The sequence below is a fragment of the Mustela putorius genome, unplaced genomic scaffold, assembly GCF_011764305.1.
Source record: "Mustela putorius furo isolate JIRA1106 unplaced genomic scaffold, ASM1176430v1.1 tig00000743_pilon_pilon_pilon, whole genome shotgun sequence".
In the NCBI taxonomy this organism is placed as follows: domain Eukaryota; kingdom Metazoa; phylum Chordata; class Mammalia; order Carnivora; family Mustelidae; genus Mustela; species Mustela putorius.
Genome location: NW_025421464.1, coordinates 236757 through 250645, shown reverse-complemented (window position 1 = coordinate 250645; position 13889 = coordinate 236757). Strand labels below are relative to the sequence as shown.

At 57.3% G+C, this 13889-nt stretch overlaps 1 protein-coding gene across 5 annotated transcripts in view; it reads left to right on the top strand.

Moving 5' to 3' along the window:
- The window catches only part of SNPH (syntaphilin), a 34821-nt gene that overhangs the window by 17242 nt on the left and 3690 nt on the right, over positions 1 to 13889 (top strand). The window contains exons 3-6 of one of the 5 annotated variants that reach the window (XM_013053442.2): positions 5582 to 5609; positions 6333 to 6980; positions 7680 to 7787; positions 11260 to 11409. In XM_013053442.2, the coding sequence (XP_012908896.1) occupies positions 6799 to 6980; positions 7680 to 7787; positions 11260 to 11409 (440 nt within the window). In that variant the 5' untranslated portion in view covers positions 5582 to 5609; positions 6333 to 6798. Of the gene's footprint in view, positions 1 to 5581; positions 6981 to 7580; positions 7788 to 11259; positions 11410 to 13889 lie in introns of all 5 variants that reach the window. The other 4 variants (XM_045084000.1, XM_045084003.1, XM_004746757.3 and 1 more) reach the window with 4 other exon arrangements.

Genomic DNA, 13889 nt, shown 5'->3' with positions numbered 1-13889 from the left:
GTCTTCACATGAGGGCTTCTCCTTTACCCACAGTCAGGGTTCTGGGGGGTGCCAGGAGAGACACTGGTTACGGGGAGAGGCACATGAGAAATTTCTTTTTTAATGCTGTTCCTTCCTCTGCTTACCTCCTGTTCTGGTGGTGTCCAAGCTTGCAGAAGCACCTCGCACTCCCTCTCCTCCACAGGGTCTCAGAGTCTTCTGGGAGAGTATATTTCTCCTCTCTTGTGCAGCATAATTATATGTGTCCTAGTTGCGTTGTATTATGAGACCTTCTGATGCGGTAGAAATGCAGGTGCCGACGGCCTATAAATCCAAGGTGTGACCTTGGGCAGTCTTGCTACCTCTGCAGCTTCGGGTTTCCCACACGTCAGACAGACTGGTGTCCACCCGGCCTCCCTGCATGGGGGACAAGCAAGAATCAGATGGGCTGGTGGCGGCACTAAACTTCCAAAGGGCCGGACTCTGTCTCCTGTCTCCTCTGGGCTGACCCAGAGTCAGGAGCTCCAGGAAAGGGCCCGGGGCCAGCCCACTGATGTCAGGCAAAGGGCCGTGGGCTGCTTCTAGTTCCCACCCCATGGCATCTGGCTGAGTCACTGTATGCGAGTTCCCCTTTTTTTGGACCAGGCCTGTCTGTTCATTTAACATATATACACACATAATGTAGGTTTAAAAAATGTGTTTTTTTATTGTGATAAAAATTCATACACCATAAAATCTACCCTTTTAAAATGTACGGTTCAGACAATGAAATATTACTCAGACATCAAAAAAGAGAAATCTTGCCATTTGCAATGACCTGGATAGAACTAGAGGATATTATGCGAAGTGAAATAAGTCAATCAGAGAAAGACGATGATCGTATGATCTCACTCTTTGTGGAATCGAAGAAACCAAACAGAGGATCATAGGGGAAGGGAGGGAAAAGTAAAATAACATGATAGCAGAGAGGGAGACAAACCATAAGAGACTCTTAACTCTAGGGAGCAAACCGGGGGTTGCTGGAGGGGAGATCGGTAGGGGGATGGGGTAACTGGGTGACGGGCATTAAGGCGGGCAGGTGATGTAATGAGCACAAGGTATTATAAGCAACTGATGAATCACTAGATTCTCTGAAACTAATACACTATATGTTAATTAATTGAATATAAATTAATTTGAAAAGGAACACCTCCAAAAAATGTACAATTCAGGGGGGTTTTATATATTCACAGAGTTGTGATCCGTCACTACGATCTAGTTCCAGGACATTTTCATCTTCCCCAAAAGAGCCTCCTGCTATCCGTCAGGCCCTCTTTCTCCTTCTCCCAGCCCTTGGCAACCACTGATTCACTTCAGGTCTCCGCGGATTTGCCTGCTAGGGACATTTCATATCCATGGTTTCAGACAATGTGTGGCCTGTTGTGTCCGGCTTGTTTCATTTGGCATATTTCACAGTTCACCCATGTTGTGGCAGGTGTCCGTCCTGCCATTCGCCGTATGTACCATGTTCAGTTCATCCAGTCACTGGACACTGGCGGACTTCTGGGTTGGTTTCCTCCTTTCGGTCACTGTGAATAGTGCTGCTATTCCTAAACCAGTTGGTGTGTGAGTTCCTGTTTTCTGTTCTTCGGGGCATCTACCTACCAGGGAAATTGTTAGGTTCTGTGGTAACTCTACAGTTAATGTTTTGGGGAAATGCCCCCCCACACCAATTTTCCCACAGCTGCCCTGCATTCCCACCAGCAGGGCACAAGAGCTCTAGCTTCTCCCCTCCTGCCCCCATGCTGGTTATAGTCCTTCTTTTTGGTGATAGCATCCATTCTTCTAGACGTGAACTGGCTCCCTGTGGAAAATACACAGTACGTAGATTTTAAACTGTGAAACATTGTTAGCTAGAGCAGCAGTCTGACTGCAGACCTTGCACGTGTAGAGCAGATGCTGGGAGTGGGGGGAATTGCTGCAGGTGAAGCAGGGAAGGAGGCCTGAGCCCACCCCACACACCCCAGAGGCAAATTCTCCCGATGGTTTGCAAACCACGGGGCTTGATGCATGCCAAGGTCTGTAATCCAAGTCTAATCCCTGAAGGCCACTGTGGAGTGGCCATTGCAGCCCTCAGCGCCGTCCCTCTGGCCTTGGGTAGTGGCCAGGTCGTGGGTCTGTCTGTCCAGCTGCCATGCTGGGGTGGCCACAGTGAGAAGGAGCCCAGAGGCTCCCATCTCCAGGTCCAGTGCCAAGAGCAGCTGGCGCAGGGCACAGGCAGCGAGCTGGGGAAATGCCACCACTGCCCACTTCCCAAGTTCAGGGAGAAAGGTCCTCAGTTTCTCTGAGGGTGTGGACAACCGCAGGGGCTGGTGAGGTCCTCGGCCGTGGAGAGCCCTGGTATACACTAATCCTCTGAGGCAGACACAGAGCATGGCTGCTGGCACAGACCCGGGCCAGACTTCCACCTCCTGCTTCTCCTGGCTTTGGCATTCGAGGAGCACCAGGCGCTCTGCTGTTTGATGGGAGGAATGTTCCGCCTTCTCGTGTTGTCTTGGCAGAGAGAGGACCCCTCCCGAGTTCTGTTCTGTCGATTGCAAGGCTCTGCTTTCCGCAGCTGTCAGAGGCTTGAGTCATGAGACACAGGCTGTTCTGTTCCCTTGGATTTCAGGATAGCTTTCTTCTTCTATTGATGGCCGAGTCTTTGCAAAAAAAAAAAAAAAAAAAAAAAAAATCATTTCTAGTATGTACAGGGACTTTCAATTAGCTAGAATACGAGATTAATACAAGTGCCTGGTTTCTCGCCCATGACATTGAGTAAAAGGCCAATGTCTCTTTGAAGAGTGCAGCTTTCTCAGGTTGCAGGGGTGGAAGCTAAAACCCAGGAGCCCTAGTAATGGAAAGAGAAAAAAGCATTCATTGAAAGTGCATCATTTCCTTAACAGCCCAGAATCAGAGAAGGCTGGACCCAGAAGTGTCCTAGAGACCATCTAATCCAACTCTTGGCCTCCCAGATGTGCCTGCTTAAACCACTGTGTTACTAAGAGTTGTGTGTTGATTGTGTTTGTTTTTATGAACTCCCCAGAGGGCGCTGTTCCCTGAGATTCCCCCCAGGGCATGCATGCTGAGTGACCGTGAGTGAGGGCAGAGGTCCAGGGGCGAGGACAGCGAGGCACAGCCTTGCAGAAGGCACGTGATGTTTGCATGAGCACAGGGCAGGGAGCAGGCTGCAGGCTGGACTGACAGCCTGGGCAGAGCTGCAGGAGAGACTGACGGATACTTCCCAGAGGGTCGCTGAGAACACAGGGCAGGGGTATAGAGAAGCGGGCCTTAAATGCCAGAATGAAGAGTAGTGCCCAATTTTTACACAATCGGGGCCCCTGATGCACTTCGAGATTCCATGGCCTTATCTCTGTTGCTTCTGCTGCCGCCCTGACCATGGCTCTTCTCACTTCTCACCTGGGAGGGCTCGATAACCCACCTGGTCTCCCTGCCTATGTTCTGCCCAGCCACATTCCATAAAGGCCCCCACCTCAGGGACCTTCTAAACTTCAAGTCCGATCACGTCCCTCCCCCTTCCAAGGCCCTTCCTTGGCTTCCTGTTGCCCACGATCCTGGCTTAGGTGGTTCTGTGTGGCCTGGCACTGCCTCATCCTGCAGCCCCACCCTCACTGTGCCTCTGACCTCACCAGGCGCCCTGGTTTCCTCGGCTGCCATGCCATTGAACAACTCACTGCCTCTGCCCAGCCTTCTCCTTCCCTTCCATTTGCTTTCTCTGACTGACGAACTCATATTCATCCCTCAAGACCCAGTGTAAATTTCTTTTTGGAGACGCTTTCTCTGACCCTTGAGAGGCCACGTAATGCCTTGACTGTGTTTCTGTGTTGAAGCTGACATTGTGATGCAACGATCAACTTCCAAGATGCGGGCGAGTCCCACTTTTGAGTGTGTACAGTGCTGGGCCAAGCCCCAGCTACAGTAGGCCACGAGGTGCCTTCTGTCACAGATGAGGAAGCTGAGATGCAGAGAAGGGGTATGACTTGCCCAAGGCAGGCACCTAGGGGACGGAGCTGGGATTTGAGCCCAGATCTGTTTGGCTCTATTTCTGCATCCTTTTGTCTCCTGTTCCCTGGATCCTGCTGTGTCCCTTGGACCCCCACTGTAGGCCTTTGGGGACCTGCTGGGTGGGTGTTGTCATGGTGCAGGCAGGATGGGGAAGTGGAGGAGGTTGGAGGGAAGGCCTGCCTTTACTCTGGTGTTGAAAGGATGAAAGAGACTCTCAACTCAGCCCCCGCAGTGAGGGGTTCCCTCGCACCTTCCCTTCCGAGCAGCCGGCTCTGGCTGCCTGGGCGCAGGGCTGGGGGACTCTGGGAGCAGGCAGGCGGCACGGGCAACACATGCACCATGGCAACCTGCCTCCTCTCTGGGGCCCGGAAGGGGAGGAGGGAGAACTGGAGAAAGCACACCAACTTCTGAGTAGGATCCTGGAGAGGCGGCTCCCTTTGGGCCTGGGTGGCTTCTGCCCTCCCACAAGGGAGCCCGCCTACAAGGTCCCATCTCAGCAGGGGAAATGCCACTTCCGCCTCTGTCCCAGAGGAATGGCCGGCTCTGGGCTCCCCAGAGACCACTGGGTCCATCCAGGTACAAACGCTGTCCCCTTCCCAGCACCCCTGGCCAGGGAGGAAAGAAGAGGGAGCGCAAGAGGAGGGAGGTGAGGTAGGAGCAGGGACAGCTGAGACAAAGCCCTCATTGTACTGAGGCCAACTCAGCTCCAAAGCAAACCAGGCATGTGGCCTGCCTCCCTGGACAGAGGCCTGGGCCTCCACCTGGAGTTTCTGAGCTCCGTAGCAACCCTGGCCCAAGCTGGCTTGGAAGAGTGAGGCCTGTCCTCCGACCCGAGTCTTGCCTTTGCCAGGAAGTCCTCCTGAAGGCACTGCCCCCTCAGTGCATCATCCCAAAATCAAGAAGGGAAGGGGTGAGGCTCCAGGGAAGCCAGGCTGCCCGGGATTAGAAGCCAGGGTCTGTCTGGTCATGCAGGTGGGCCATGTCGGGCCCAAATCTGATAACACATGACCCCTCTGGCCCCGTAGGCTGTGCCTTGATGGTCTTCCTGACAAGTGTGGGGAGCACTAAGGTCCCATGGTTCCTTCTCGGGGGGCTGGCCCGACGGTGCCAGGAGGCCTTGTCCACGTGACCAGGGCACGATGGTTGGGACACCTCCCTGAGCTGGGATGAGCAGCTCAGGTCACAGGCCTGCGCCGGGCACCCGACACCTCTGGGTAGACAATGCTGCCTGTGTCTGGGCCCTCCAGGGGAACAGGCTCCGTTCTGTGCCACAGCCAGGAAACAGGCCACCTGAGCGGTGTCTTTGTCCCCTTAGGAGGCAGCCCCGCCACGGGACAGGCCGAACGGACTCCCCAGAGGCCCTGACGTGAGAAGGGGTGATGCCCGGCCAGGGGACTCCGGAGTCTGACTCCGGCTCAGTCTGAGCCTCTGCAGCTGGTGCCGGCCTGCCCCCTGTTGGCTCTGCCCCACGCTGGGAGTGTGAGCGGGGTGCGTCCCTCCCTCTTGGAGGCTCAGCTTCCTCATCTGTACGGGGACTAATCACAGCGCTTCCTCATAGGGTTTTTGGGAGGAGCCCATGGCGCACTGTACGTAATGAGCTTGGCCCGGGGTCTGCGCGCAGTGGGGCTCGGTGAACGCTTCTCTCCAGCATGGGGGAAGGTCGGGGCACGGTGTCCTTGGCCATGTATCCAGTAACCCAGGCTCCTGTCCTTAGTCCCTGCTCTGAGCATGGAAGGAGGGAACAGGGCTGTCTGGAGCCAGCACAGGACTCGGGGTGGCCCAGAGTCCAGGTCCCTCCATCTCGGGCTCCCGGAGCTCTGCGATGACGCCCAGTGCAGGACTCCTTCCTACAATAGCCAACGCCCCAAGGGGGCTTCCCACTTCCTTAAACCCCTGTAGGGCTGCCCTTGGGGCCTAAGCCTTTGCCCACTTGTCAAGAGAGCCAAGGATGGGTCTCTGCAGGCCTGGTTGCTTCCTACTGCCCACCAAGAACCAGCCCCCGCCCCCAGGAGGGCTTCTGTAACCATTTGCCCTCTTCCTCATCTGCTTCGAGCTTGTGCTCTATCCTGACGCATGCCAGTGAGCATGCATGTTTGCATGGAGGGGTACAGCATGCCCATGTGCCCCACACATGTGGGGGGGTGGGCAGTTGCACGTCCCACTGCATGGGCAGGCCCCAAGCATGCTCCCGGAGATGTGTGCAGCCTGTCTCGGAATGGCAGGGATGTGGTACCTTTTCACATTCGTGTGTGTCCATATGTCTTTCTACACGTGTGCCGGTCTGTTGGTCTGTCTTGTCTCCCCTATAGACAGGAAGCCCTAAGCCACACGCCAGCGGGCACTCTGGGAAGGTGACGTCGAGACTAGCCCAGCCTAACTTGGGGTTCCTGGTCCTGCTCCAGGAGTGCTCCGGCCTTCAGCCCCCGCCGAGGAGGGAGGATTGTCCAGCACAGGGTGGGGTCCGAGTCAGGGATCGGGTGGCCTGGCTGGTAGCGTTGAGGACGCAGTGCTGCGCTGGTGGTCAGGTGGCCCTGCCCCGATGCCCGTGTGACCTTGGGCAAGGCCTTCAAGCTTGCTGTCCACGCTCAGTCATCTGGAGAACTCAGGGTTGGATCTATGATTTCTGGCTGCTCCTGAGGCCCTGACGACCGAGACTTTCAGTCAGGGCGCAGGAGTGTGGTAACATCGCTGGTGAAGGCCGCCGTGGCTAGCGCCTGGCCCACCAGGCCCTCACTCGGTCCTGGGGTGTCCTGCTGAAGGGTAAGAGGAGGAGCCATGCCAGGCAGCGGCCCCAGCGAGAGGATGACGTGGCCTGGTCCGGCCCTCCCCGCGGCACCCCCAACGCGCCCTCTCTCCTCAGCCCCGGGGACACCGCCTCCCCCGCCCCTCACCCGGACCCGCAGCCTCATGGCCATGTCCCTGCCGGGCAGTAGACGGGCCTCTGCTGGATCCCGCAGGTGAGTGTCCCCTTGGCTTTGGAGGGTGGGAGGAGGGAGGGTCTCTGCCTACCCCCGACTGCCACCAGCTTACAGTGTGTTGCTGAGCAAGTCATCTCCCCAGTTTTCCCAGCCTTAGAGCAGGCTTGCTAACACTCACCTCCCCCAGGAGCTGTTGAAGGGCTCAAGTGACACAATAGGTATAAAGTTCTCTGACGTGTGCAACCCCTGGGTCCCTCCACCTCAGTATTGCTGTTGAGCTTCCCAGTGACCAGAGGGGCCTCGTGCTGTCCTCCACCCTGTCCCGCTTGGCCTTCCTTTTGGCCTGTGTGTGCCCCTCGTCCAGTCCCTACCTCTGCATGGCCCCTCTGCCCCACCCGTGTCAGCCCCTGCAGGGCTCTCCCTGGGGCTCAGGGGACCCTGGAAGTTGAGAACCCCTAGCGAGGGCAAATGGGACCCCACTTTTGGCCCTGCCCAGCCTCCTTTCCTGTCCTGGGGAGCCAGGAGGAGCGGCCTCCACCTGGTTTTCCATCTTGATTTGCGCTGTCTGTTCTGTCACCCATGTCTGTGCGTCCCCCTCTCTCCTGTGCTTCTCTCCCTCCCCGGCCCGTGACCCCGCAGCGGGGGCCCTTTGGGCCGCAGCGGCCTGGCGGTGTTTGCCCAGTGCCCGCAGCTGCCCGCCAGCCAGAACGAGCACCTGCCTCTTCTTCCTGCCTCCAGGCGCACCTCTCCCCCCGTGAGCGTGCGGGACGCCTACGGCACCTCCTCTCTCAGCAGCAGCAGCAACTCAGGCTCCTACAAGGGCAGCGACAGCAGCCCCACGCCCAGGTAAGCCCCCTTGCCCCCATGCCTGGCCAGCTGCGCCCCTGCACATGTGCCCCATGTGGCTGGGCAGGCACTGGCTGACTCCAGCATTCACAGGCCTCCAGCAGCTCTTTTCCCCAGAGTCTCAGTTCCTGCCCGAGAAAAAGAAGGGGAACTACCGTCTGTATGCTTTGGGACTCCCTGTCCTGAAGACTGGGGCTTACACGAGCCAGGGGTGATGTTCTCCAGAACCAGGGCCCAGCAGCAGGCAGCTCCCTAAAGTGTCGGGGACCCCATCCCATCTTCCTGCTTCACCATCCTTGGGGTACAGCTTTTGTCCTCACCCTCACCAGAGGCTCCTACACCCCTAGGCATCAGGTCAGCATCGGGGCCAGGAAGGAAGAAGGTAGAAAGTTCATGTTTTCTGAGAGTTCATGTTTTGGATAGTATCCACACCTTGTCGGCTGGCACTGGGGGATGGCACTGGCTGTGGCTGCCGGCCAGGTGGCATGGGGGCCACCAGCATTGTCCCTGGCACCCCACCTCTGTGCATAGAATTGGGGTGCTCCTGGGGGAAAGGCAAGAATGGAGAGGGGCAGGCCACTCGGGTGGGGGCCACCTGCATGGCAGCAGGGATGCAGCTGGCTTGGGAGGCTGAGTGTAGTAGGATGTGGCATAGGCTATGCTGTGCACTCAGGAATGGCAGAATGGGGGCGCCTGGGTGGCTCAGTGGGTTAAGCCGCTGCCTTTGGCTCGGGTCATGATCTCAGGGTCCTGGGATTGGGTCCGGAATCGTGCTCTCTGCTCAGCAGGGAGTCTGCTTCCCTCTCTCTCTCTCTGCCTGCCTCTCTGCCTACTTGTGATCTCTGTCAAATAAACAAATAAAATCTTTAAAAAAAAAAAAAAAAAAGGAATGGCAGAATGGAACCAGAAAAGCAGGCTGGGGAGGCAGGTGAAGTAATGCTAAGCGTTCCATCCTGATCCCCCAGCGGAGCCCGGAGCTCAGGGAGCGCAGACTGGGAGTTCACATTTCCTGTCCCTGAACATGCATTCCCTTACCTCTCAAGTGGGGCTAACATCCCGCAGTCTTCGTTGCATCGATGTCTGCAGGTGGCCCATAAAGGGGAGCAATCACCATGAGGATTTGGGTCCCACGTGGTGGGAATTGAGACTCAGATTGCGCCGAGGCAGCCATTCTCAGAGTTTTCCACCTTGATGCATGTAATGGGTGATGCACGTGTGCAGGACCCATGCCCCAGCCTCCTGGCCAGGACCCCACCCCAAGCACAAGGAGCGTGAATGCAATGATGTGCTCACGTTTTGGATAGTATCCAGTTGGCAACTTGAACACTTTCTCATTAGCAGCAGATTTTTGCAGTGCCCATCGTAACTGCAGTGCACGGGGATGATCCCAGCCCTGAGGCTGTGCACCGCCCCATGGGAGGGTCTTCTTGCCCATGTGGACAGTGGCGGCTATGGGCGAGCAGGGGGACCTTGGCTGTGGCCTCAGTGCACACAGGCACCCTGAGGTGGGAACAGCGGACACCTACGGGTTACAGTATCCTCTTCTTCTCCGTTATTTATTTATTTATTTTTAAAGTTCAATTTCTCTTTCCAATATGATAAGATTTTATTTATTTATTTGACAGAGAGCACAAGTAGACAGAGGCTGGCAGAGAGAGAGAGGAGGAAGCAGGCTCCCTGCTGAGCAGAGAGCCCGATGTGGGGCTTGATCCCAGGACCCTGGGATCATGCCCTGAGCCAAAGGCAGAGGCTTTAACCCACAGCCATCCAGTCACCCCCTTCTTGGTTATTTATATATATTTTCTGCAAAGATAGAGCTAATGACTAAAAATGTATGAGCATGAAATACTATATTAGAAAAAAACACTTGGCAAATGGGAAGAGTGAAAAGTGCTTCTTCTCCCAATTCTTAACTGTCCTAGTTTAACTCGTGTGCCCGGGGTCGGGGAAGGAGCCCCTTCCCATTCATCGCCGCTCTGCGCCCTCTAGCCCAAGTCCTGGCACTGTGCCCCGCAGAGGGGACATCCCCAGCTCCAACCCATGACACGTGCCCCTTGTCATGCCAAAAACAGGCCGGCATGTGATAGGACTTGAGTCATACCCAGGGAGGACAAGGTGAGTCAGCAGGAGAGAATCGTTCCCGTTTCTCTGTACCTCTAGCCACGTGTTCTCGCTAGTGGCGGACAGTCTGCGCTACTTTTTCTCAGTAAACGTTAGATGGCTCCCCCGGAACCTTCCAAACTGCTTCTGGTGTGGCCGCTTCAGCAAACCTGGGCCCATCTTCTTCTGTGGATGTCACTGCCCCTCCCTAAACCTGGTGTCCCTGTCCCCTGAAGGAGCAGCGTGGGATGGCCGCGGGACTCTGCCAGGCTGCCTGACAGCCTGCACCGGGCTGTTAGCCACGGTCCAAGGAGGTTTCCCAGAGCCAGCAGCAGGCCAGAGGCTGTGGGTGGAGGCAGCTGGGCCACGGGTTGTTGGGACTGGGTGCTATCCTTCATGGGCACAAGGTCTGGCCTTCCCTCCTCCTCCACTGGGTGGGAATTCCTCCACTTTGCAGTGCTGAGGCCAGGGAGTGCTGAACACACACACACACACACGCACACACACGTCTGTGCCACCCAGGCTGGGCGGCCTGTGCCCCTGGCTTGCTACCACCTCAGGGCACAGCTGTGAGCAAGTAGCTGCCCAGAACGTGGGTGTTCACACATGTGGAAGGAGGTGGGGGGTGGAAAGCATCTGCATGTGTGTGACCCCATGTGTGGCTGCTGAGTTAGTCCCTGTGGGTGTCCCTGAAGGGTGGCCGCAGGGTGGTGGGAGGCACGGGTGTGCAAACACAGAGGTGGGTGTGCAGGCATGCGTGGACCGGGGTCATCGTACTCAGCTATGCACACCGAGTACATGCATGTGCATAGTTGTGCAAGCCCATGTGTACATGAGGACAGCAAGGAGGGCACCCGGGCATGGGTTTGGAGATGGTTGTGCTTGCTCCTAGTCCCCCCTCGGGGTCCTGCAGGCCCAGCGGTGAAGGCTCTCAGCTCTGGGGGTGCGTCCTTCTACCCTGGGGTGAGTCCTTACCACCCCCCCCCACAGGCCCTGGGAGAATTACATGGGGGGGGTGCACCCCTGCCAGCCTCTGGCCCCCACCTCGTTCTCTGGGTTCAGAGACCACACACTGGAGTTCTGGGATTACCCCCTAGGACTGAGATGGCAGCATCAGCAGAGCGCCCCACATGGTGCCAGGCCATGCACCTGCTCCGTCCTGTGTCCTCACCCCTGACTAGGAGAGCCCCGGGCTCTCTATTGGGGTCTTCATTCAGAAGAGCTTTAACAAATCCTACCTTCAGAAGACCTGCGTGTTCTCACAGCCACACGGGCCACTGGGGGAGACCTAGCCCGGAGCTATCTGGTGGCCATGGGACCAGGACAGTGAGGGCATCCTCCCCACTCTCCGCTGACACGTGTCCCCTTGCAGGCGCTCCATGAAATACATGCTGTGCAGCGACAACCATGGTGTCAAGCCGCCCACCCCGGAGCAGTACCTGACACCCCTGCAGCAGAAGGAGGTGTGCATCCGGCACCTGAAGGCACGGCTGAAGGACACCCAGGACCGGCTGCAGGACCGGTGAGCCGTTGGCCAGGGGCAGCCCTGGAGACACGCTGCCCTCACCACATGGAGAGGGCGCAGGGCCCCAGGGCACTTCTGGGAGGAAGGAGCGGCTGAGGGTTTTCCAGCACCCGCCTGCCCTTTCCCTTCCAGCGAAGCCCTGTAGGAGCCCCTTTCTGGAGCCCCCAGCCATCCCCCTCCTCCCCTCGGCTGCTCTCCCGGCCAGCCTCCTGGTCCTCCCCACACCCATGGAGGTGCTCTCCCAATCTAAGCCTGGCAGCCCCTTTGGGCCACTTCTTGGTCCCTGGCTCCTTTCCACCTGGGGAGCAGGGAGCGCAGGGCATATTCCTGGCTTACCTTCTCTGCCAGGGAGAAACAGCCCTTGGGCCCCCTTGGCTTCTGCTCAGGGGGTCACCGGGGGCTCTGGACCCACCCGTTCAGGCCCCGGAGTTCTTTCTGGCTCATCTGCTTATGGAGGATAGGAGATCATGAGAAACCTTTCTTGCGCTCCTACTCAGCCCAGGGGTCCCTGGGAGCCCCCATGGTGCCCTCTGAGCTCAATCTCCAGACCTGAGGGCCAATCCGGACCCTCTCGGCTGCTACCGTCCTGGGCCACCGGCTTCACTGGCTTCACCTTTACCATTGCAGCTTCAGCGCCGCCCTCTGACTCTCCGTCATCTTCATCATCCCCTCTGGACGGTGTCTGTTTGAACACACAGCTGACTCTGGGCCACCCCAGGATCTGGGGGCAGGGCAGGCCAACATAACCATGGCTTCTTCCTTCTTTTCTCTTTTTGTAAAACTGCTGTTTTAGGGACATGTCATTCACGTCCGGTACAGGCCCCCTCTCTCAGGTGTACCATTAAGCGATGTTTAGTGTAGGCTCAGAATCGTGCAACCCTCACTGGGATCCAGTCCCAGAACATTCTCATCATCCCGCGCCGTTCCTGGTTAGCAGTCATGGCCCAGGCCACTGGTAGCCTCTCGTCCCTCTGTCTTTATGGATTCATCTGTTCTGGACATCGCATATAAAGGAGTGAGCGCATCTTCCATGACCAGAGCTCTGCCTGAGAGCTGATGCGGTTTGGATCTGCTGTGGTTTTGTATTACAGAAACTTACAGGTGGCATTCTGTGGCCTCCTTCTCTTTCGAGTTGGGATTTCTATTTTTATTTCCCATCGTCTTCTCGGTGGTGGCCTGGGTCTGCCTGGCCGCTTGCACTCCTGTGCTCAGGAAGCAGACAACCCATCTCCTGGCTTCCTTTCTAGGGTTGGCCCAGCGGCTTGGGCAGCCCATCTGCCCTGTGTGGTTTGGGCACGATGCCCTGGCGTGGACATGCCTCCACCTCAAATCCCTGGCCACTCTCTACCTGTTAGTCCTGCGGGGACCTGTGGCAGCCCTTTGCCGCACACGCTACCCATGTTCACTTTGATACCCATCCCTGCAGTAACCCTGCCTTCTCTGTAAAGAAGCATCTATGCCCTGTGCTTTTGTTTGCTGTGTTCCCACTTCCTGAGATGGCCTTGCCCCCGTCTTGCTTCCTTGGCAAACTCATCCTTCAAGGCTTAGTTCAAATGCAATGTCCTGGACAGGGTGCGGATGGCAGAGCTCCCTGGCTGGGGTCCCACCAGCTCCAAGGAGAGAGGGGAAGGGCCCCACCCCACTGAGCTTGCCCCATCCCTTCCCTCAAGCTCGCTTTCCCTCCTGGCACTCGGCGTTAGTGTAGTGGGTTTCCCTACAATGAACTGCAATAAGGGTCTCCCATGTCTGGTGGTCCGTCTGCCATTTCCACTCTGAGCAGCTCTGGTTCACTGGCTGCCATCACAGGTCTGTGTCCTGCTGGGCGCTCCAGTCTGCCCCTTTCCAGATAATTCCATTGCTGACCTTTCTGGCCACCGCAGCGCCTCAGCCCAGACCCCTCGACATAGCACAGCACACGCTTCCTGGTCTCATTTCCTGATCTGACTCTCCTGACTCTGCTAAGCGCATGGTGCTTGATCGGGCGTGGTCCCTCTGCTGGGCTCATCACCCTCAGAGTGATGGTCACACCCTCTGTGGATTGCATTCCCGTGAACGTGGGGCACATGGCCCATACTGGTGCAGGGGTGGATGTGTCCCCCCGCCCCCCAACCCTGCAGGATCTGCCGGCTCGGGAGTGGCTTTCCTCTACCCTCACGGCCTTCACTGTATCCTGCCCTGTCTCGTGCTGCCTTTTCCACCAAACTTGAACAGGAAGGGCTTCTAACTCGCCTCCCTCCCCTGCACCCCACATTCAGCTGTGACTTGGGGTGCCTTGTCTGGTTTGCCAGCTGCTGGCCTCTTCTCTCAGGAGTGGCCTCTGCCTTCTTGTCCATCGTTCTGGCCCATCCCCCTCACAGTAGATACAAAGCAGGGATGACCAGTGTGGATAAAAGCCACCTGTGGTCACCGTTTTCCTCTGTCGCACCCACCACGTTTCGTCCCCGGAACTGAGGGGAGGTATGAGGCCGGCTGCCCCC